The sequence below is a fragment of the Peromyscus californicus genome, unplaced genomic scaffold (assembly GCF_007827085.1).
Source record: "Peromyscus californicus insignis strain IS unplaced genomic scaffold, ASM782708v3 Scaffold_2__1_contigs__length_46816999, whole genome shotgun sequence".
In the NCBI taxonomy this organism is placed as follows: Eukaryota; Metazoa; Chordata; class Mammalia; order Rodentia; family Cricetidae; genus Peromyscus; species Peromyscus californicus.
This window is the reverse complement of record NW_026294540.1, coordinates 15,688,734-15,712,464: the sequence shown is the minus strand read 5'-3', so window position 1 is coordinate 15,712,464 and position 23,731 is coordinate 15,688,734. Positions and strand designations below refer to the sequence as shown.

The 23,731-nt window shown below is 52.7% G+C and overlaps 1 protein-coding gene across 2 annotated transcripts in view; it reads left to right on the top strand.

The window, feature by feature from the left end:
• Window positions 1-23,731, top strand: part of Scarb1 (scavenger receptor class B member 1) — a 68,550-nt gene that overhangs the window by 26,951 nt on the left and 17,868 nt on the right. For both annotated transcript variants that reach the window (XM_052755479.1, XM_052755478.1), the window contains exons 2-7: window positions 12,959-13,116; window positions 14,290-14,431; window positions 16,654-16,857; window positions 18,513-18,608; window positions 20,522-20,637; window positions 22,657-22,823. In XM_052755479.1, the coding sequence (XP_052611439.1) occupies window positions 12,959-13,116; window positions 14,290-14,431; window positions 16,654-16,857; window positions 18,513-18,608; window positions 20,522-20,637; window positions 22,657-22,823 (883 nt within the window). The remainder of the gene's footprint in view (window positions 1-12,958; window positions 13,117-14,289; window positions 14,432-16,653; window positions 16,858-18,512; window positions 18,609-20,521; window positions 20,638-22,656; window positions 22,824-23,731) is intronic.

The following is a 23,731-nucleotide window of genomic DNA, read 5'->3' as shown; positions in this document are numbered from 1 at the left end:
TATCCAGCACATGGTGGTCGGGAAGCAGAGACAGGAAGATGACGGGTGTGAGGCCAGCCTGAGCTGCACACTGAGGTCCAGGCTAGCCTGGGTTGCATAACACGTCAGAAAAACTACAAGAAAAGATGCCCATTCGCCACCTGGCGTGGCCCTTGATAAATGATAGCCCTTGTCACTAGCCTGACACTTTGGCCCCAGGATCAAGAAACAGGAGCTCCCAGAACCCCTTGGGGCACCTGGAAGGTAACCAGTCCTCTCACTTTCTCTCTCTGTCTCTCTGTCTCTCTGTCTGTCTCTGTTCCTCTCTCTCTCTGTCTCTCTGTCTCTGTCTCTCTCTCTCACTCCCTCCGGGAGACAGGCTCTGTCTCTGTCTCTGTCTCTGTGTCTCTGTCTCTGTCTCTCTCTCTCTCTCACTCCGGGAGACAGGCTGTGTCTCTGTCTCTGGCTCTGTCTCTCTCTCTGGCTCTGTCTCTGTGTCTCTGTCTCTCTCTATCTCTCTCTCTCTCCCCCTCCGGGAGACAGACTCTGGCTCTGGCTCTGACTCTGTCTCTCTCTCTCTCTCTCTCTCTCTCTCTCTCTCTCTCTCTCTCTGTCTCTGTGTCTCTGTCTCTCTCTATCTCTCTCTCTCTCTCCCCCTCCGGGAGACAGGCTCTGGCTCTGGCTGTTGTGAAAGTCATGGCAATCCTTTTGCCTTACCCTACTGAGTGCAGGGATTACAGATATAAATTACCACACCCAGCCCTCCACTAGCTTCCGGCTGCGTGGATTAGCTTGATCGACCTAAACCGAGCCGGGCTCTGCCTTGACTTGTCTCTGTGCTTTCACAGTGGGACCCCTGGCCCTGCTCTGCAGTGGCTTCGTGCAGCTCAGCCTGAGGCCGGTGAGATGCATACCGAGTCATGGCTGGTTGCTTCTTGTTGCTGGGTCGTGTCCTGAGCAAACAGGTCCCTGTTCGGTGGGCTCCAGCTCAGGGCTGTGATAGAAGCTTCTGGAAGCATCACTAAGGCTTTTGCTGATGTTCTCATCTTTCCGAGCGGCACCTGGGATTGAGCGAGGAGGTTGCAGGTGGGTGGGAGCAGGCGACAGGTTTTAATGGCTGCTTCCCAATGATGCTGCGCTGTGTGATGCGCCCTTCAAGGGTGCTGGTGCCGCCACCGCATGTCAGCAGGTGCGTCGTGATGCTCTGAGTGCTTCCTCTCGGGTCCCTGAGTCACACAGGTTAGCAGAGTCCTCTTGTCCAATCACAACCATTTCCCTGAGGGCAGAATCCAGTCTGGTTAACCTTGCGTCCTAGTGCTAGGTACCAGTTTGGGGACTTGGAGGTGCTTGGGCAGGTTGGAGAGAATGAAATCGATTGAATAGATGGATGAACGAATGAATGAATGAATGAGTGTTCTCAGCCTGTGTTGTTTTGGGTCGGGGATAAGTGGGAGTGTCAGTGGGTACAGGTGCCATGTGAGCTGTGGGGTTAGGGTGTCTTCGGGCTGTGCCCATTTTGGGATGAGATGTTTGTGTGTGTGTATATATTGTACATATATATTGATACACACACACACACACACACACACACACACACACACACACACACACACACACACATACACACACACACGAAGCCAGGGCCCTGTGCACATACCACACAAGTGCTCTGGTGTTAACGCCTGGCCCTTTCGACTTGAGAACTGGAGTTGCTATCAAGTCTGGGGAAATCACTGCTCAGTAGAAGCTTGTTAAACAGTAATCGGCCCCAGAGCAAAAGCCGGCCTCACAGGCTTCCCATGAGGCCTCACCCACTGACAGCTGCCCGTGGGGCAGACATGTTCGGTATACGAGTCTGCTCTGTGTTCAGTACTGTGGGGGTTCTCTTCTGTGGGACTTTATCTGGGTGGCCCTTACTGCGGGCTACCTTTGGGAGCAGAGGGAGTGTGGCTCAGTGGTTGATATACACACAGGTACCCATGTGTCTGTGTCCAGTCCTGGCCCAACCTGGGGGCTTCCTGAGGCTCCCACTGCTCTTGTCCCAGAGAAACCCACTGGCAGTGAGGATGCTTTTGACAGGACCGTAGGTCCTGAAGCTACCCTGGAGAGGCGTCAAGGGACCCACTAGGGACCCTCTGATGGAGCCAGCAGATCCTTTTTCCCCGGGGCTCTGATTTTTATACCTGGACAGGTTCCCTGGCCTGTCAAACTGGGGTTAAAGAGGGGTCAGGAGGCTTGTATCTTGAGGTCACCTTCGCACCTCTGTCCCTAAAGATGTGTCTGCCTGTCCCTGTGTGTCACAGGAGCAGAAACCACAGTTCTCTCGTAGCCCGAGGGACTCAGCAGCCACACCCTTTGACGTCTAGGGAACTTTCTAGCATGTGACTGTGGGCACGTTGGTATCACTCTTGTGTATTAAGCTACCATAGCAAAACTCTTGAAAACATTTATGGACAGCCTGTGGGCGGGTGCCAACATTGCCCCAGGATGACTTAGCGGACCGCCACACCACAGTGCACAGGTACTCAGCTTCATTAGGCAGAGCCATGGCACCAACAGCCCACGCTCCCACCAGCATCGCATACACAGTCTGGTTGCCCCCCACATCCTTGCCAACATCTGTGACTGTCAGTCTTTCTCATTTTAGCCATGCTGGTATATGGCCTGGAGCTCTTTATGAATTGAGGGGACATTTCCCGAGTTGGTGGGATAGCTTTATGACGTCGTAGGTCACCAATCTTTATGCACGGCCATCCCTTGTGTGTGGCTGTCTGTCTCAAAGCTGCCTCGTGTTCCAGGGCGGCTGCTGTAGCTCTCTCCATCAGGACTGAATTCCTGGGTGCATGTTGGGGCCGGGGCGGGGGGGACTTGTCCCTGAAGCCACAGGAACTTTTGGTAGGGGAGGGGTCTGAGGGGGAGGGGCTGTTTTTACAAAGATGCGTCCCGTCCATTTTCTTCACTGCTATGGTTCAGGCCCAGCGCGCACAGCCTCTTGTGTTCTGGGGGCTCGGCAGAGGCTCTGGAAGGAGATGGAAAAAGATGAGAGATGGCACATGTCGCAATCGTGGGAGGGTTAGTGCAACGGGCTATGAGCTTAGGAGCACCCTAGGGGCACGTGGAGAGTGAGCGACGTAGGTGGTACAGAGAGGCAAGGTTGGAATAACTCAGGGGAGAGACTACACAAGACCCCGCTGGTCATTGCCAGGGATTTTTTTCTTTTCTTTTGTTTTGTTTTTCGAGACAGGGTTTCTCTGTAGTTTTGGTGCCTGTCCTGGATCTCGCTCTGTAGTCCAGGCTGGCCTCGAACTCAGAGATCTGCCTGCCTCTGCCTCCCGAGTGCTGGGATTAAACGTGTGTGCCACCCCTGCCTGGTCAGAACTGTGTTTTTGAGCCCGAAACGTGTTTCCTAAGGGAAGGACCAGGTTTTGCAATTTCCTAGGTCAGATTAATGATTGCTCCGTGGACACCGCAGTACCTCAGCTGAGCCGCTGGGAAGTCCCTGGAGAGGCTGGGGACAGTGCCCTGCTGATCCTGTGCGGTCCTATGTGGAGAGAGAGCCTGGGTGAGATTCCATCTCTGTGACCTCCCTGGGGGCAGAGGCTTCCGAGCCCGGTGCTGTGCCTGTGATATACAGTCAGAGAGTCAGCGAGGTGGAATGTGCCTGAGTGTCATGTTACCCACACAGAGGGTTCCTCAGGTCTCTAGCACCTCAGGTGGGGGCCTTGATCATCTCCGTCTGTTTTTGTCTCCGACATCTGGGTGTGTTTGGCTCCTGCAGGCCGACCTTCAGTTGGGAATTACCCTGGCTACAGTCAGAGCGCCCTCTCACCCCAGGCCCACTGTGTTCTCTTCGGTTTGAGTGGCCCAGAGCCCACTTCCGGCTCAAAGTATTTTTGTTTGTTTGTTTGTTGATTGAGACAGGGTTTCTCTGTGTAGCCCTGGCTATCCTGGAACTCACTTCATAGCCCAGGCTGGCCTCGAACTCACACAGATCCACCTGCCTCTGCCTCCTGAGTGCTGGGATTAAAGGCGTGACCCCAAAGCATTTGTTTATCTGGTGCCCAGCCATCCCACCCAGTTCTACTCTGAAAGGCAAGCCGGCTTATTCTCTGTTGTACCCTGGCACCCGGGTCAGTGCGGGGCACTCGGCACATAACTAGTGTGTATTTGGGGGTACAAACAAATGATTGGAACACCCAGTCCTGCATTGTGCAGGGCATGGAGGTTACTCCGATTTTCCTGTCTCTCCAGGCACTTGGAGTGCATTTTGGGGGCCCCCAAGGCTTGCCGAGTAGGGTTGAGGCAGCTCATGGCTACCGATAGAGGAGGCAGTCCCTCTGTATTGTTCTACTGTTGTTACTATGACGAAGGATCCAGGCTTGACGCTGGTATCACCTACCTCTGATGAGGCCACTTCATTGCTACTGCGCACTGCTGGAAACGTCTGCGGGCAGAGAGGTCACAGGGGAAATCCAGAAGCCAAAGAGAATCTGAACCCCCAAATCCTTTCCTGATGAGGCCGTGCCTCCTGAGGGTCCTATCCCATCTCATGTGGCTTCATGTTAGAGTCCAAATCTCCATCCATGATCCTAAGCATGAGGATAAGGTCTTTGCAGGTGTTTTTAAGGTAAGGATCTGATGGGCCAGTGAGGTCATTGCTCGCTGGAATTCGGGTGTCAAGTGCGAGCCTCAGCCGTGTGCTTCAGCTACTGCTGGCCCAGGGGGTTGGTGTTTGGGACAGGGCTTGGCAAGGCTCCCCACATGGGCACTGTGGTCATCATGGAACACTCCCCCCCGCTTCCCCTCCAAGACTGTCTGGGTCCCCAGCCCTCAGGACTGTGATCACTGTCTCTGGCCAGCACTCAGTCCAGGCAGGAGGCTTGCTGCAAACCTCTTGTGTGGAAGTCAAGTATCCTTTCACTTGGTCCTGCCCAAGGCTGGGGACCAGCTGGGGGGGGGGGTCAAGCTGTGGGAGCCAAAAGTATCTATTTTTTTTTTTTTTTAATTTTTGAGAATCACTTAATTGAAAAATAGACAAATGGTTGAGAACGAAGATGGGACATTTTACCTATCATACATCCTGGACCTGAAGCGCCCGAGCCATGGGTGGGCTCAGAAATATTCTTCTCTTAGGCTAGAGGCACAGCTTAGTGGCACAGTGTATGCCTAGTCTGTGTGAGGACCCGTGTGAGGGTTCTGTCCTGGCATCCCCAAATGCCATTATTGGTGTTGCATGTGTGTGTGTAGAGGTCAGAGGTCAACCTGAGGTGTTGTTTCTCAGTCACCTTTTTTTTTTTTTTCGAGACAGGGTTTCTCTGTGTAGCTTTGCGCCTTTTCCTGGAACTCACTCTGTAGACCAGGCTGGCCTCGAACTCACAGAGATCCGCCTGGCTCTGCCTCCCGAGTGCTGGGATTAAAGGCGTGCGCCACCACCACCTGGCTACACCTTATTTTTTTTTTAAGGATCTATTTTTATTTTACACATATAGATGTTTTACCCACATGTCTGTCTGTCTGTGCACCGTGTGCATATACCTGGTGACTGCAGAGACCAGACTATGGCATCAGATCCCCTGGAAGTGGAGATACAGATGGTTGTGAGCCATCATGTGGGTGCTGGGATTCGAACTCGGGTCCTCAGGAAGAGCAGCCAATGCTCTTAACCACTGAACCATCTCTCTAGTCCCTCACTTTGTTTTTACGAGGCAGGGTCTCTCTCTAGGATCTGGGTTTCACCCCGGGCATCCTGCTGTCTCCATTTCCCCAGTTCTGGGATTACAAGCAATGCACCACCACACCTGGCTTTGTATGTGGGAGCTGGGGGTGGGGGGGCAAACTCAGGCCCTTATACTTTTTTTTTTTTTTTTTTTGATTTTTCAAGACAGGGTTTCTCTGTGTAGTTTTGGTGCCTGTCCTGGATCTCGCTCTATAGACCAGGCTGGCTTCGAACTCACAGAGATCTGCCTGCCTTTGCCTCCTGAGTGCCGGGATTAAAGGCGTGCGCCACCACCGCCCAGCTTGCCCTTATACTTTCGAAGCAAGTGATTTACGAGGGAGCCATCAATATACATGTTCTCAAGCTCATACTATGTCAAAGGTGCCCACAGGATGCCGGCTCCTCTCGGGGGTTCGTTTCCCAGACTGGCGGATTATGGTGTTCCAGGATTAGCTTTGGCTCCTTCCTCAAAGTCTTCTGAGGTCTTGCCAGGTGCCTGGCGCTGCCTGGAAGTTCAAGGCTGCAGCGTGAGCATCATCGGTGGGATTTATGGCCTGGCAGGGAGACAAAAGCACAATGCACAGGCAAATGGGAAAATAAGGAGCGCCTTGGAAAAAAACAAGAGTGGGTGAGGGGGCTCGGGGCTCAGGGTGACCTGTGTGGGCCTTCCTGAGCACAGACACAGTGTCCCACGGGGCCTTGCTCATAAGGCTTCCTTGGCAAGCATATTGAAGAGGACAGCCAAGCAAGGGTCTGGGAGAGAGTGTGTGAACATCCGAGGCAGAGCCGATGGAACGATGATGGGGAGAATGATGGTAGGTCATGGCGTTAGAGATGCCAACGGGGCCAGACAGAGGAAGAGGCTCATGGGCCAATGTCATGGTAAAATTTTATCCATTTTTTAAAGAATCGTTTTGGTGGGGGCCAGTGGGCATGGCATGCAAATGCCAGAGCACGTGCAGAAGTCAGAGGACAGTTTGCTGGCGTAGGTTCTGTTCTGCCCTAACATGAGTCCCAGGGACCTAACTCCGGTCCTCAGGCTTCGGGGTGAGTGCCTTTACCTGCTGAGTCATCTTGTCAGCCAAAGCATTCCAAAGTTAAAAAAAAAAAAATTTTTTTTTTGAAAGATGTTGGACCGCAAGCGGCAGATAAGGGAAAGGCTACACCATCGCAGGCATTATGCACCCCACATTCATCACTAGGCTCAAGGGCACTGCACACTTCAGCCTCCTGCAACCCCAACCACCTGCTCTCCTCGGGAGCCGCCCATCACCCCATGCTTTTGAGATTTTTGGCTAGTTCCCTGTGACCAAAAGAGCCAAGCAGGATCTGTGGGGAATGCCAGCTTTCCTGAAGAGCCCTCTGGGAGGGGAAGGGAGCCAGTCTGTTCGAGGTGAGAGCCTGTGGGCACTCTCCGAGGTTCTGCCGGGCTCTTGCACCTTGAGAATTCCTCTAGGGCAGAGTTTTCAAACTGTGAGATGTGATCTTTCTGATATGGGTTGTGACATCTCCGGGGTATGTGGGCGACTGGTATTTCAAATGTGGTGTGTGTGGGGGTGGGTGGGGGGTGCCAGAGAAATGGCTCAGAGGTTAAGAGGGGTGTGTGTGTGTGTGTGTGTGTGTGGTGTGGTGTGTGCAGATGCCAGAAGAGGGTGTTGGATCTCCTAGAAGCTGGAGTTACAGTTTTATGAGCTGCCTGATGTGAGTGCTAGGAACTGAAATACTCTTAACCACTCTCTAGCTGGCCCCCACAAGTTAAAAGCAAACAAACAAACAAATAAAAGTCTAAACCCTTAAGAGCCTGGTGCAATGACACCCTGGGATCCCTGCAATCCCAGCACTGAAGAGATGGATGCAAGAAAAGATCCGGAGTTCAAGGTCTTCCTCAACTATATAGAGGGTTCAAGGCCAGCCTGGGCTACAGGAGACCTCATCACATACAAAGAATCCCAAAACCCGCCCTAGAGGAACGGGGAGCAGTACAGAGTCAGAAATACTGCGGTTGGGATGGAGGCCATTTTGCCGGGGGAGGTTGCCCCGGGGGACGTGCCGGCATTTGGAAGCTGGTGTTCTGGGTGCTGTGCCAACCAGGGACTCCACGGGGCCACTGGGCATTACACAGATCCGATCAACTCCAGACATGGACATGGCTGCCTGCTCTCTCCCCAGGCTGTATGCCTCACCTCTGCCCTCACTTCTTTGGCTCGAGCTTCCTATTTTTTGCACAGTTGCTGGGAAATGACATCCTATGTGACTGTACAGTTTATCTTTTTAAAATGACGGGTGACTTTCCGTTTGGGCATATCATTTAGGGGCCAGCGAGGTGGCTCCAGTGGGCGAAGGCACTTGCTGCCAAGCCTGGTGGGCTGAGTTCGATCCCTGGGGCCCACACGGTGGAAGGAGAGAACCAACCTCTCTAGAAGTTGTCCTCTGACCTCCACACATGTGCCCTGGCGTGTGCAAACCCACACACATACCTGTATACTCAAATAAGTAACTGCAGTGATTAAAAAAAAAATAGAAATGTTTATTGAGACATGCCGGCCTTGTCTGTTCCGGAGCTTTGCACAGTAGGACTCACACAGCCTATATGCTTTGCTTCTGCCTTCTCTCTGCTCCCCCGAGATACTACACTGCATCCTTCCTTTCCTGTTTTCTTTCTGAGACAGGCTTCTATGTAGCCCAGGCTGGCCTTGAACTCACTATGTAGCTGAGGATGACCTTCAACTCCTGGTCCTCCTGTCTCTGCTACTGGAGTGCTGGGAATGGAACTGACCTAATCCACCGGGTCACACACAGAGGCACGAGCACCCGTGGGGCTTGTCCCGTGGTGCCAGAGGCAGGTTGGTGCTCTCCCAGCGGCTCTCCAGATGTTTCCTAGAGCCTCGTTTTAGAAACACCCCTGTTAAGGGTGGACCCGGAGCCCGGCACGCTCTCAAAGCGGGCCAGCCTTGGCTGGAACTCCCTCCTGGGATCTTTTCCTGGCACACAGCCTGGTTTTTGCCTTTGTTTTGTTTTCTTGCTATTGTGAGACGGACGGTGGCTGGCCTCAGTCAGGCTGCCAACTTTCTACCTTGGCCGCCTGATGCTGAGGTAACAATCGTGCACCCCAACAGACAGCTACATCTTTTTTTTTTTTCTAAGTTTTTCACATTTTGTTTATTTTGTTACGGTGATAGGGATTGAACCCAGGGACTTGTACATGCTAGGCAAGCTCCCTTCCACTGAGCTACATCTTCAACCCTCATCTACACTTTCTTTTATTTTAAATATAGTGTCATTTCTTTATTCTTTGAGAATTACAGCATTCATACAATGTATTTCAATGGTATGGACTTGCTACTCCTCCCGGAAGAATCTTCTACAGGTCCCTCTTAACTTTATGTGTTTATGGTTTTTTTTTTCTTGTCCTTTGAGACAGGGTCTCACTTTGTAGCTCTGGTTCGTCTCAAACTCAAAGAGATCCTCCTGCCTCTGCTTCCTGAGTGCTGGGAGTAAAGGCCTGCACCACCACATCCAGCTTTCTATCTTTTTTTTTCTTTCTTTCTTTCTTAAATATCCCACTGAATCTGATCACTGTGGCCCATATACACATAGTATGGGGGCCGGTTTATACTATGTCCATGTAGCAAAATAATAGTACATTTACCCTCGGAGCCTGTCAGCTCTCAGCCATCATTTCTTGGCCAGATTCATAGTACCAGGGATGTTTTTTTGCCCTGTGGAGCAAGTTTTACATCCAGTTAGTAAGTGGTTGATTACCCCTATAATATTCATGCCACTAATGTATCCATGGGCCTGTCTTTTTTAAAATTTATTTATTTTTGTTTTATGTGCATATGTGTTTTGCCTGCCTGTGTGTCTGTGTGAGGGTGTTGGATCGATCCTGGAGTTACAGACAGTTGTGAGCTGCCGTGTGGATGCTGGGAATTGAACTCAGGTCCTCTGGAAGAGCAGCCAGTGCTCTTAACCACTGAGCCATCTCTCCAACCCCATTTAGTTTCTTTTTGAGACAGGATCTCGCTATGTACCCCTGGAGGGCCTGGAACTCAAAGAGATTCACCTGCTTCTGCCTCCAGAGTGCTGGGATTAAAGGTGTGGGTCCCCATGCCTGACGTCAGGCTTCTTATTTACCTCTAGGAGAAGTATTATCCCGTGTGTGTGTGTGTGTGTGTGTGTGTGTGTGTGTGTGTGTGTGTGTGTGTGTGTGTGCGCGCGCGCTTGTCTATCTGTCTGTGTCTATGTCTGTGTCTTGTGTTTGGAAACAGAGTTTCTCATTTGCCTGGTACTTGGTGAGTAGGCTGGCAAGCCAATGAGTCCCAGGGGTTCACCTGTCTCTGCCTTCCCAGTGATAAGATTAGAAGCTTGTGCCACTATGCCTAGCTTTCCTTCGTGGGTTCTAGGGATTGACCTCTGATCATGCTCACCCAAAAAGCATTGACCCCTCATCTCCCCCACTGACCCATCTCTCCATCCCTCAATGTAGTGTTTAATACGCAGCCCAAATGTGCTCTCCTGGGTGCCGTTCTACCTGTTGGGCTGGGCTGACGGTTCCTTGGAAGCAGCATGGTCCTGAGGGGACTCACCTTGGCTTCCTCCCACTCTGTGTCCCAGGGCTATGATCTTCGGCCTTGGGAAGGGGGATGGATAGAGTGACCGAATCAACTATGTTCCGCCTTGAGCTTCATGACTGTTATCTAGTCAGCTGGTCCTGGTGTCTCTGGTCTCTTTGACTGGAAAAAAATTTAAAAGATGATTCTGTAGTTACAATGGGAAGGGTCACTTTTCACTAGGAGACAGTGTGACGCCAGAGGCCTGCCTGATCCCAGTCACTGTTCCCTGTCAACTCTTACCTAAACCTTCCGGTGGCCCTTGAGGTGGACGCTGTGTTTGGTCCACGGCAAGACCTCCTGTGTCACCAGGAAAAAAAAGGGACTATGACAGTCGCTGCCTCAAAGGGCTGTGGGGCTGGCCAGAAATGGAAAATGCAGTACAGAGGGCAAAGCCTAGCACGGGGCACCCAGGGACACTTCGGCTGCCACCGCCAAGGTCCTGACATGCCTCTCTGTGTGTGCCAGAAATTCAGGCTGTGGTTCAATGGCGGCCACTGGTGGCCACAACTGTAGGAAGGACGTGGCTTCTCCTGGGTGGGGATTCACACTCAGCTGACGATTTACTTTCCTTGAGTCCCGTGGAGGACAGGCTAGACCCAGCCGTGGCTTCAGTGACGGGGACCTTGTAGTATTCAAGAACAAACCCAGGCCCGGAGAGGTAAGCTAGGCCTGGGAGAGTGTGACCCAGCGTCTGCCTGCCTTGGAGTCCACCCTGACCTGCCAGCTCTGGCCTGCCACCTCCTCTGGGGTCTCTACCTGTTGTTTCTGGCTGTTTGGGGACAGCGGGATGGTAGTCCTTGTCCTGGAAGGCCTAGTTCAAAGACAGTCAGAGGTGGCCTTTGGACATTGCTGTCTCTGGTGAGCTGGGGGTGGGCACTCTTAGCTCTTATGGAAAGCAGAGGTCAGAAGTCAGGGAATAGCCCACCTCTTCCTTCTAGCCTTTGAGAAAATTGGTGGGTTTGGTTTTGTTTTTGTTTTCGAGACAGGGTTTCCCTGTGTAGTTTTGGTGCCTGCCCTGGATCTCGCTCTGTAGGCCAGACTGGCCTCAAACTCACAGAGATCCGCCTGCCTCTGCCTCCCGAGTGCATGGGACAGAGTCTCATTCATCACGTATCTGAGGCTGGACCTCATAGTTACCATCTTCCTGCTTCAGCATCCCAGGTGCTGGGATGACAACCCTGTACCACCATGTCTACTTTGTATGGCTAGGGACCGAACCCACGGCTGCCTGTGTGCTAGGCAAGCACTGAGCCACGCCCCAGCCCTGCTTGTTGTGTGTGTGTGTGTGTGTGTGTGTGTGTGTGTGTGTGTGTGTGTGTGTGTGTGTGTGTTTTGTCCCTCGAAGCTGGTGACTGTGAAGAATCCAAGCCACGCCAGGTGGTAGAGGCAGAGGCAGGCCGATCTTTGTGAGTTCAAGGCCAGCCTGGTCTACAGAGTGAGCTCCGGGACAGCCAAGGCTACACAGAGAAACCCTGTCTCTGGAAAACAAAACAAAACGAAAAGAACATGTCTTACGACACTGGCTTCCTTCCCCTTGAAAGCACAGAGCCCATGTTTCCCTGGTTCAGTAAAAGCCCCACAAGGCTGGGAACAGACAGTCTGTCTCATTCCCACTGCTCTCTGCCACTCCTGGGACCTGACCTCTCAAGGTTAGCTGCTGACAACATGCTTGGTGAATGAATGAAGGAAGGAAGGAATTAATGAGTGAATAAAGGAACAAAAGGATTAGTAAAGGAACAAGTGAAATGATGAATGAAAATGAAAAAGCGAAATGATGAATGAACGAAAATAAATGAAAAAAAAATGAATGAATGTAAATGAAAAAAATGAATGAATAGCTTCATGAATGGGTGACTGGATGAATGGAAGTGCAAACATCATCAAGTCACAACCACTTTGGTGCAGGGCTCCCGTCCTAGGAGCGCATTCCCTGAGGAGCACTGTCTTAGCCCGCGTTCTGTTTCGCTGGGAAGAGATACCATGACCGAGACAACTCTTATAAAAGAAAATATATAACTGGGGGCTTGTTCACAGTTTTCAGAGGCCTAATCCATTATCCTCATGGCGGGGAGCATGGCAGCAAGTACCGTGGGCATGGTGTTTGAGGAGTAGCCGAGACCTTACATCCTGATCCACAGGCAGAGAGAGAACTACCCTGGGCCTGGAGTGGGCTTCTTTGTTTGTTTTGTTTTGTTTTTTGAGACAGGGATTCTCTGTGTACCCTAGCTGTCCTGGAACTCACTCTGTAGACCAGGCTGGCCTCGAACTCACAGAGATCCACCTGCCTCTTCCTCCAGAGTGCTGGGATTAAAGAGGAGCGCCACCACCACTCAGCTTTGGAGTGAGCTTTTGAAAGCTCAACGTCCACCCCTAGCAACATACCCCTTCCAACAAGGCCACACCTACTCCAACAAGGCCACACCTCCTCCAACAAGGCCACACCTCCTAATCCTTCCAAACACTTCACCAACTGGGGACTAAGTGTGCAAACATATAAGCCCGTAGGGGCCATTCTCTTTCAGATCACCATAACGACCTTTCCTGACTGGCCTTTGGAGCCCTTGGCACACAGGCCAGTCTCGGGCAGCTGTTGTGAACCGTAGCGGGGAAGCAAGCCCCTCCTTATGCTCCTCTCTCTGTCTCCCTGCAGAATGTCCGAATAGACCCCAGCAGCCTGTCCTTTGGGATGTGGAAGGAGATCCCGGTCCCATTCTACCTGTCCGTCTACTTCTTCGAGGTGGTCAACCCCAACGAGGTCCTAAAGGGTGAGAAGCCGGTAGTGCGGGAGCGTGGACCCTATGTCTACAGGTGAGACCAGGAGGGGTGTGGTGGGGCTGTGGTGGGGAGGAGGGTTTGCTGTGTTGAGCCTTGGAGATTGCTCCGGAGGTGGACCAGGCACAGAAGAGGGAGGCCATCATGGCTGACCATTTCTTTATGGAGTGATGCTGTGGGGCCGGGCTGAGTGCTAACATGCGCATGTATGTGTGTTAATTGGGGGTGGGGGGGTGGGGGGGGCGGGGCACGGAGGGCACAAAAGGGGCGAAATGGCTGCTATGGAGTCAGAAAAGTTAAGACAGTGGTGCGGAAATGAAGCCAGTTAGCATGGCACCTAAGGAGTGGGCCACAAGCCGGGAGGGGACAGAGAGCATGGAGGGGGCTTGTGTCTTAGTTGACGTGGCCTGTGTGGGCCTGTGTGAAGAGACTTGTGACTTCAAGGTTGGAGGGGAACATGTGGCCCTGGAACAATGGGATGAGCAGTGCAAAAGTCCTGAGGCAGGAAAATGGTGGCATTGGGGAACAGTGAGGAAGCCAGCTTATGGTACTGCAGGGCCTGGGGCTCACCCGCCAGCAACTCTGTCCTTGGTTTCCTGTGGGTGCAGCCACCTGCTGAGGTGGGAGTATCATTGTCCCACCCTACAGATGCAAAAACTGAGGCCCCAGAGGTTTTTGCATTCCGTGGCACATGTCCCAATCCTGGCCTCTCATGGTTGAAACTAGGGACTCTTAAGAGTGGCTGCCTGGTCTTCTACCCTTGGGCAAGGGGCTTTACTTCTGTAGGACTGTTTCCCCATCTGTGACATGGAGAAACCTACCGTGGCGGGGTTCAAGGACCAGGTGAGATGGTTAGTTTGAGCCTCTTAGTTTAGCGTGTGGCCTGTAGTAAACTCTCAGTAAATGCTGGCTGGGTGGATATCAGCTTGGTGCTGGGTGCTGCTTGTCAAGTGAAAGAGGGATGTGGGGACTTGTTGTGCTTTCCAGAGGGGTTCAGAGAACCTTGTGGTGGGTGAGGGAGAGCAGAGAAGGGATCGTTGGTGGCGGCAATGTCTTGCCACGCACGGGTGGATGCTGGGGTATGTAGACAAGAGGAGGCAAGCTTGGCCTTGGTACTGTTGGGTATCAATGGCTCCCAGGGTGTGCTGGGAGCTGATGGGAGCCTCCTCATGGCCTCACACACCCAGCTGATCCAGTGTCTCTCCACAGGGAATTCAGACACAAGGCCAACATCACCTTCCACGACAATGACACAGTGTCCTTTGTGGAGCATCGCAGCCTCCATTTCCAGCCCGACAGGTCCCGGGGCTCGGAGAGTGACTACATTGTACTGCCTAACATTCTGGTCCTGGTAAGGCTGTGGCCCCGTGTCTACCCCATGCCTACCCCGCTTTCTCCCCACTGTATCCGTAGTGACCACCCCATCCTTCTCATTGCCTTACTTCCCACCTGAGACTCTGGGACCTCCATCGTGGTCCCTGATGAAGCCTGAAGGTCAGCGCCACCGGGGACCAGTGTGGCAGGGTCACCTGATCTGGGAAGTGGGAGTCAGAAAGAGCAGGCATTTATTTATCGAGTACGGTGTTGGGAGTTGCTGGGTCACGGCCTCGGTGCATGCTGGGACCCAGTCAACTCAGAGCAGTCCCAGCTGTCTTGGGGAGAAGGCAAGAGTGAAATCAGGAAGGACATTTACACAGAGGGGCCAGGAGGACCCCCCCTCCCCCATGGACGAAGACCCAGGCACCAATTGGGCCAGCCTCACCAGGCCAGGGTCGGAGCCCATGGTCTGATTTTCATACTTTTTGGAAGATTCTTTTGATTCCCCATCCCCACCTCTGGCCATAGGAAATTGTCAGAAACACCAGTTAGGTGCTGGCTGGCTTTGCCCCTCAGCTTCCCTGCCTGCCAACCCCAGGTCTATTGTCATTGACGTCCCCAAAGACCGATGGGGCTGGAGGGAGAATTTTTGTTTTTATTTATTTGTTTGTTTGTTTATTATCATTATCATTCTCTTGAGACAGAGTCTCACTGTGTAGCCCTGGCTGTCCTGCAACTCACTCTGTAGACCAGGCTGGCTTTGAGCTCACAGAGATCCGCCTGTCTCTGCCTTAAGTGCTGGGATTAAACGTGTGCGCCACCACATCTGGCACATGACTCCTTTTTTAGATATGAAAACACAACAACAATCCGTGTTGGGCCAGCAGGCTGGGTCAGTGGGTAAAAGATGCCTGCCAGTAACCCTCATGACCTGAGTTGAATCCTCTCCAGGACCCACATGACTCCCACAAGTTGTCCTTTGACCTCCATACATGTGCTATGGCAACCCCACCCCCCAACAAACATAGTAAGAACCCTGTGTTGATTACTGATATTGAAGGAGACCTGTAAGGGGGCGGGGCAGGGGGCAGCACAATACACTTCATGGAAAGTTCAGCCATGCATCGCCCAGGAGGCAGAGGTGATTTTTGGTTGAGCAGCCTTTGGAAAAACCTTGGACCCAGATGCATGCTGCAGAGGAAAGCCAACACAAAAACTGTAAAACTCGGGCTGGAGAGATGGCTCAGAGGTTAAGGGCACTGCCTGTTCTTCCAGAGGTCCTGAGTTCAATTCCCAGCAACCACGTGGTGGCTCACAACCACCTGTAGTGGGAACTGATACCCTCTTCTGGCATAAAATTGTACATGCAGATAGAACATTCATATACATAAAATAAATAAATAAATTTAAAAAAAAAGAAAAAAAAGGAAAAAAAAAACTGCCGGGCAGTGGTAGCGCATGCCCTTAATCCCAGCACTCGGGAGGCAGAGGCAGAGGCAGGTGGATCTCTGTGAGTTCGAGGCCAGCCTGGTCTCCAAAGCGAGTTCCAGGAGAGGCGCAAAGCTACACAGAGAAACCCTGTCTCGAAACACCAAAAAAAAAAAAAAAAAAAAAAAAAAACTGTAAAACTCAACTGCACTCAGGTCACTTTGACCCAGGGAGCAGATGTCCTGGACTCCCATGTGGGGAGGAGACATGAGAAGTGGGGTGGAATCCCCATGAAGAGACTGAGGCAGGAGGATGCTGAGTTCTGCATCAGCCTGGACTACATCTTGAGACATTGTGTTACAAAAACCTAGAAGAGGGGGCTGCAGGAGGTTGGGGAGACTTTCTCAATGTGTTCCGTTCCTGGGCTCCTGTTATAATAGAGTGGGGTCCGCATCCTGGTTATAAACAGAGCACGGGATCTTTGCTGGCCCTCTTCTCTGGCAGGCCTGTTCCTATCCTTGGCTACAGCCTCGACTGTTCTGAGGGTGCATGCCCCAGCTCTACAGAGTATCTCCTGCCAGGCCTCAGGTGTGTCTCTACAGTTATAGTGGCTGAGGATGGCTTCTGAATGCCAGGCCTGAGCTTTGTGACTGCCTTGGAGTTCACTTAGTCTGAACCCTTTGCATGTTCTCAAGTACATATTGCCCTGGCAACAAGGACCAGAGAAGGGTCCACACTGAGGGCCTGAACTCCTTGCCTGATACCTGGTTGAAGGTAGCGGGAGGGAGACACATCCATCTCCCTAGCCCCATGTCCTTGGCTTTGCAGGGTGGCTCAGTAATGATGGAGAACAAGCCTGCAGGCCTGAAGCTGATGATGACCTTGGGGCTAGCCACCCTGGGCCAGCGTGCCTTTATGAACCGGACCGTCGGTGAGATCCTGTGGGGCTATGATGATCCCTTCGTGAATTTGATCAACAAATATTTCCCAGACATGTTCCCCATCAAGGGCAAGTTCGGCCTGTTTGTTGAGGTAAGTGTCTTCCGTCCACACAAACAGTTGTGAAAGCCAGCTGTTGGGGGGAAGCCCCTAACGCAAACCGGCTTAAGCAAAGTCGGGAAATTATCAGCTCATATAACAGAAAACACCAGTGTTGCGTTCAGGGGTGGCTTGATCCAGTTTAAGGGGTGTGTGACTGGGGGTTAGCTTAGAAAATTGGAGGCTTTGCTGGAGGAGGTGGAGGACTGGGTTCTCGAGAAGCATACCTCAGATGTCCCATCAGTGTGACTCAGAGGTGCCTGCTTATTCTCAATCTTGACCTTAAGTAACCTGAGCTAAGATCTGATCTCTGACCCCTGCTCCAGCTCAGCTTTCTTCGAGGGAAATCTGATGATGAGGTAGGCTTGCCGTGAGGGTCAGTGGCATGACCCAGTCACCCACACCTCCAGGACCTGTTGTACTGAGCTTAGATGAAATTTACTGCTCAGCGGTTAAAAGGACTGGTTGCTCTTCAAAAAGACCCTAGTTCAATTCCCGACACCCACATGGTGGCTCACAACCGTCTGTAGCTCCAATTCCAGGGGATCTGATGCCCTCTTCTGGCTTTCTTTGGCTCTATATGCATGTAGTGCACAGATAAAACATGTAGGCAAAAAAACTCATACACATAAAATAGAAATACATACAGTCTTGTGGAGAGCAGACCATGGATAAGGCACCGCATCTCCCAGTGACCAGGTGAGGATCCTGTGGGGTGAACATGTAACAAGATGTTGAATGCCCAAATGGTAGTGCTTTTACAGTCAGGAGCCCTTGGTAAAGCCCTGTTCCTGCGCCTGCCCTTCCCACCTCCCACCCACCCACCCACCCACCCACCCAGACCCCTATCCCTCTCTCTTCCTTACAGCTGAGGTTGGGGGGCCTGAGTGGGGCTCCTGAGGAGACAGGCAAGGAGACAGGAGCAGAGCACACTCCATCAAGCTCTGCTCCCCAGCCTTTCTGCTTAGCTGATCTGAGATTGACAGCTATTACTTCTGTGACCTCTGATCCATTCTACCATTGCTGGCCCTTCCGTTGAGCTTCTAGACCCTTCCATGACACTCTTTCCCTGGAGAATTTGTATTAAATGCTTTCTCTCTCTCTCTCTCTCTCTCTCTCTCTCTCTTTCTCTCTTTCTTTTTGTTTGTTTGTTTTGAGACAAGGTCTCTTTATGTAGCTCTGGCAATCCTAGAACTCACTATGTAGACCAGGCTGGCCTTGAACTCAGAGATCCGCCTGCCTCTGCCTCCCGAGTGCTGGGATTAAAGGTGTGCGCCACCACTCCCCACTTAAATGCCTTTTTTTTTCTTTATTGGCTGCTGGGCCTGATGGAGTAGGCTTGTCATCTCTGTACGTGGGAATATGAGGCAGGAGGATGGCAGGTTCAAAACCAGCCTGGACAACTTAGTGAGACCCTGTCTCAAAATGTGAAGTTTAAAAAAAAGAGAGGGCTGGGGGTAATGGATGATTCAGTGGACAAGCACTTGCCCAGCAGCATGTGCAAGGCCCTGGGTCCTGTCCTCATCACTGAGTCAGTACGGCAGTGAGGGGACCTGTCCACAGCTGAAGGACAGGTGGGCTTGTGCCTGTGTCCAGGTCTCGTGCCCCCAACCTAGGGCTAAGGGCACTGTTCCCTGCCTTGTCTGCAGATGAACAACACAGACTCTGGGCTCTTCACTGTGTTCACGGGCGTCCAGAACTTCAGCAGGATCCACCTGGTGGACAAATGGAACGGGCTCAGCAAGGTGAGCAGGAGGGGAGACAGTCCCCACCCCCGGAAGCAGGGACTAGATTGGGGACAAGCCTTAAGGGATGGTAAGTGCTCTGGAGAGGGCGTCGGGGTCACCTGAGGACCTCCCAGGTCCAGGAACTGTCCCTTGAGTGCTTCTGCTGGGAACTCCTCACTCTTCTGTTCCTGAGTTTTCGTTTACAAGGCAGACAGGAAGACATTCCCATAAAGATAAGACAATGGAGGCCCAGCACCTTGTCCGTGCCCACCCGGAAACCCCCAGCACTGTTTGCGGGACCCAGCTTCCTGGCCGTTGACCAACCACCACGCCTCTGTGTATCCAGAGAAATGTGTTTTCCTTCCTTCTTTGAATACACACAAATCCTGTGTGGCTGTTTTGCAGCTGGCTCTTCTGTTCAGGACATCTTTGCGTATATTGTGTTTTTGTATTGTTATGTTTGTCAGTGGCTGAAGATGGAGCCCAGCCCCTGTGCATCCTCTACAGGGGCTCTACCATTGAGCCATGCCCTTAGGCCCTCACTGGGGGATTCTAGGTGCGGGTGCTACCACTGAGCCACGACTTCCAGCCCTTCACTGGGGGATTCTAGGCAGGGGCTCTCCCATTGAGCCACACACCCAGGCCCTCACTGGGGGATTCTAGGCAGATGCTCTACCATTGAGCCATACCCCAGCCCCTCACTGGGGGATTCTAGGCAGGTGCTCTACCATTGAGCCATACCCCAGCCCCTCACTGGGGGATTCTAGGCAGGGGCTCTACCACTGAGCCACACCCCAGCCCCTCACTGGGGGATTCTAGGCAGGTGCTCTACCACTGAGCCACACCCCAGCCCCTCACTGGGGGATTCTAGGCAGATGCTCTACCATTGAGCCATACCCCAGCCCCTCACTGGGGGATTCTAGGCAGGTGCTCTAACACTGAGCCACACCCCAGCCCCTCACTGGGGGATTCTAGGCAGGTGCTCTAACACTGAGCCACACCCCAGCCCCTCACTGGGGATTCTAGGCAGGTGCTCTACCACTGAGCCACACCCCAGCCCCTCACTGGGGGATTCTAGGCAGGCATTACCTGCTGAACCATCTCACTGTCGCAGCAACCCTTTTCCTTCTTAATTTTTGTTTGTTTTTGTTTTTCGAGACAGAGTTTTCCCTGTGTAGCCCTGGCTATCCTGGAACTTACTTTGTAGCCCAGGCTGGCCTGGAACTCGCTCTGTAGACCAGATTGGCCTCCAACTCACAACAATCCACCTGGCTCTGCCTCCCGAGTGCTGGGACTAAAGGCGTGTGCCACCACCGCCCAGCTAACCAGCTCCTTTCTAATATAAGAAGCCTGATTGAATGATCTCTCCCATGCATGGAAAGTGCATGGTTTACTTTTTTGTTTCTCAGACAGGGTCTCACCGTGTAGCCCTAGCTAGCCTGGAACTCACTATGTAGACCAGGCTGGCCTTGAACTCACAAGAGATCCACCTGCCTCTGCCTCCTAAGTGCTGGGATCTAGGGTGTGCACCACCATGACTGGCTTGAGTATTGGTTCTGAGTCCTAGTCTCCCTGACTAGAGGCAGGCACTCTGATGGGCTCTGTTGTCTCCTGTTGTCACCCTAACAGCTCTGCTGGCATGTCCCAGCTTTCCTTGTTTCCTTGTTCCTTGGTGTGTATGTTGACTTCTGCTGGGAGAGGGCACAGGAAGATGCGGGCAATGCGCCCATTGTGCAGATGACTTAACTGAGTCCCCGACAATGCTGTGTGTTCAGGCCTCACTGTGGGGAGCAGGAAGCTGGGCTGCATCCTCTGTCTACACAGCCTGTTCTGTGCCAGGGGTTGGATATGATGATGTCTGCACCGGAGCATATATGAGGTGCAGGCCTTGGCTGTCCCTCGAGGCTGCATCTTGTCCTGTCCTCCCACAGATCAACTATTGGCATTCGGAACAGTGCAACATGATCAACGGGACTTCTGGGCAGATGTGGGCCCCATTCATGACACCCGAGTCCTCGCTGGAATTCTTCAGCCCTGAGGCCTGCAGGTAACGCTTGCGTGGGCACTCCCTACTCCTAAACAGGAGAATCTGCCTCTAAGATGATTTAGGGTCCACTCAGGTAGCTCCTGGCGTGTGCACTCCAAGTGCCTGGCCCTTGGTGTCCTTTGGCTCAGGTGTTTTTCTTGTCAGAGGTGGCTTGCGGGGAGGAAGGATTTATTTTGGATTTCGGTTGCATGAGGATTTGCACCTTGAAGGGTCTTCCACCTCCCTCAACAGCGCCCCCAGCTGGCGTCCAAGAGTGCAAACATGTTGCCTGACTGCCTTGACAGTTTCCTGAGTGCCATAGGCTTCTGCAGATCCCAGAAGGGCTGTGAGTGGGTGGTTGCTGGGGACTCAGTCATGATGGTGCTGTTGAGAGGTGATGGGAGGAAAAGGTCAAGGTCTCAGGGGAGCTGTGAAGTGGAGCCGGAAGGCTGGGGTCTCCTGGAATCTGGACCTTTAACTGCTGGGCACAGTTCCCTCTCAGTCTACCGATCTCCAACTCCCCTGCCTCAGAGGCATGCTGGGGTCTTGTAGCTTGGGCTCCACCATCCCAGGGTCCCGACTGTGGCCTGGGAAGACATGGTGGGCCTCTGAGTCCATTCCTAAGTTGTGCGCTAGCCAATGTTCCATTCTGGCCACGCTGGAGGTGACCTTGGCCTGGGGACTCACTGGGCTGACCTTTGAGCCCTCTGCCTCTCTAGCTAACACAGACAACGATGCCCTGTGCCAGGTGTGAACAGAGCCATGATGGGGTGGGCAAAGTCTGTGCCTTGGTGCCTATGGCCCATGGGGTACTTTCAAAAGCAGAACTTGGTTATTTTAGAAAATGTATTACGATTTTTTAGTTAGGTGTATCTGTGTGGGCATCATGTGTGCAGGTGCTTGTGGGGGCCAGAAGAGGGCGTCAGATCGCCTGGAGCTTGTGTTATAGGTGGTTGTGAGCTGCCCAAAAAAGTGGGTGCTGGGAATTGAACCTACGTCTTCTAGAAGAGCAGTAAGTGTTCTTTACCATTGAACCGTCTCTCCAGCCCATTTATTTATTTGTGTGTGTGTGTGTGTGTGTGTGTGTGTGTGTGTGTGTGTGTGTGGTGCTGGCCATGGACAGAGTGGGTCACCCAGTCCTTGTTTCCAATCGGAAGTGTGATTGAGGTTAGACCGTGCGGTGAATGGGTAGAGAGGATTGAGGGTAAGCAAGGAAGACCTAGAGAGCTGACGTCTGGTGTATGTATTCCAGGCTGAGGGAGAAGTGGGATCCAAAGGTCCTGGGGTGGGAAGGGGGTATGTTTGAACAGCACCTACGAGGCCCTTAGCAGGTGGAGTGAGACAGGATGGGTGAGGGAAGCCAGGGATGGCATCTCACTGCGGGCAGTGACGGCAGGGGCCATGGTGAGTTCCTCAGCATTCACAGGAGACCATTGCCCAAAGCCCTGGTTCCCACAGTCCTCTGTGCCCAAGTCCCTATCAAGACAGCACATCGCCAGCCGGCAGTGGTGCACGCCTTTAATCCCAGCACTCGGGAGGCAGAGGCAGGCGGATCTCTGTGAGTTCAAGGCCAGCCTGGTCTACAGACGAGTTCCAGGACAGCCAGGGCCACACAGAGAAACCCTGCCTTGAAAAACCATGTGAGAGAGAGAGAGAGAGAGAGAGAGAGAGAGAGAGAGAGAGAGAGAGAATGGCATTTCATTGTAAATGGACAGGAACTCTGTAAACTTCAAACTATCTCAGGTGCCTGACCACACAGAGTGTAGCAGAACACCGTGCACATGCTGGCTGGCTTTCTTTATTGTTTGGAGAGCAAGGGGAAAATTTACCAGTTGGGCAGTATAGGTGCAACAACTTGGCCCCAAATGTTTTTTTGTTTTTGCTTTGTTTTGTTTTTTGGATTCTTTTGAGACGGGGTCTCATATCACCCAGGCTGGCCTTGAACTTGCTGTGTAGCCAAGAATGACCTTGATCTCCTGCTTCTCCTGCTAAGCAGAGAACTAAGGGAATAGTCCTCACCCTGCCCCCCCCTCCCTGCAGGTCCATGAAGCTCACCTACCAGAATTCAGGGGTGTTTGAAGGCATCCCCATCTATCGCTTCACGGCCCCCAAAACTCTGTTTGCCAACGGCTCCGTCTACCCACCCAATGAGGGCTTCTGCCCGTGCCTCGAGTCCGGCATTCAGAATGTCAGCACCTGCCGGTTTGGTAAGTGTTCCTATCCGTGTTCCTTCCCCGCCTCCAGGCCGAGGTGAGAGGGTGGCACCAGGGTCTTATCTGCTGCCAGCTTGCAGTCCCATTAATCTCTGGTCTCTGCACCCCTGATGAGCTCAGTGCTAGAGATAGGGAGCTAAAGATAAGCGCAAAAGATAACCGCCACCCTGATAAATGTCCCACCAGCACTGGTTATCCACGGGCTCCGTCGCTCCGAAGTCCGAAGGGTCCTGCCCTGAGGTTAAGATTCTGACAGTGGGCACTGGTTCTTGGCCACGGGGAGAGGAGTCAGCCAGCCCTCGGCCCCTTCCTGCTTCTGGAGGCACCACATTCCTTGGCTCGTGGCCCCTTCCTTTCCATCTAGCATCCAGTTTGAGACCAGGTAGTGCTGTATGGCCCAAGTTAGCGTCTAACTTGCATCCTTCCCGTCTCTGCCTCCTGAGTACCGGGATGGCAGGCATGTACCCTGAAACCAGATTCCCCCAAAGCACCGCATTCTCTGATCTCCTCCTCTGCCCAACTCTTGAAGAGTTTTCAGGACCCCAGAGACTGACTGGATGGGAGCCACTAAAGGATCTGAGTGCCAGCCGATCTTTAGCCTGGTGCCCGCCGCTGTAACTCCCTTGCCCACTAGGATGTGGGTGGGAACCTCCCCCGGGGCCATTCACCTGCCGAGGAGCAAGGGCTTGGCAGAATCAATCCGGCAACTCCGCCCTTGTGTCAAAACTCTCCTCTTCGGCCGAGTTGGGTGTAAGTCTTGGTGCTGGCTGGCTGCTCTGGCGTCTGCTCTGGCGAGTTCTAATCGTGTGCCAGACCCTGCCATGCCCCTCCTCTGTTGCTCAATTTGGATACTTGGGTGTCAGGGACATGTTGCACCCCTCACCCCTCACCTGGTGATCAGG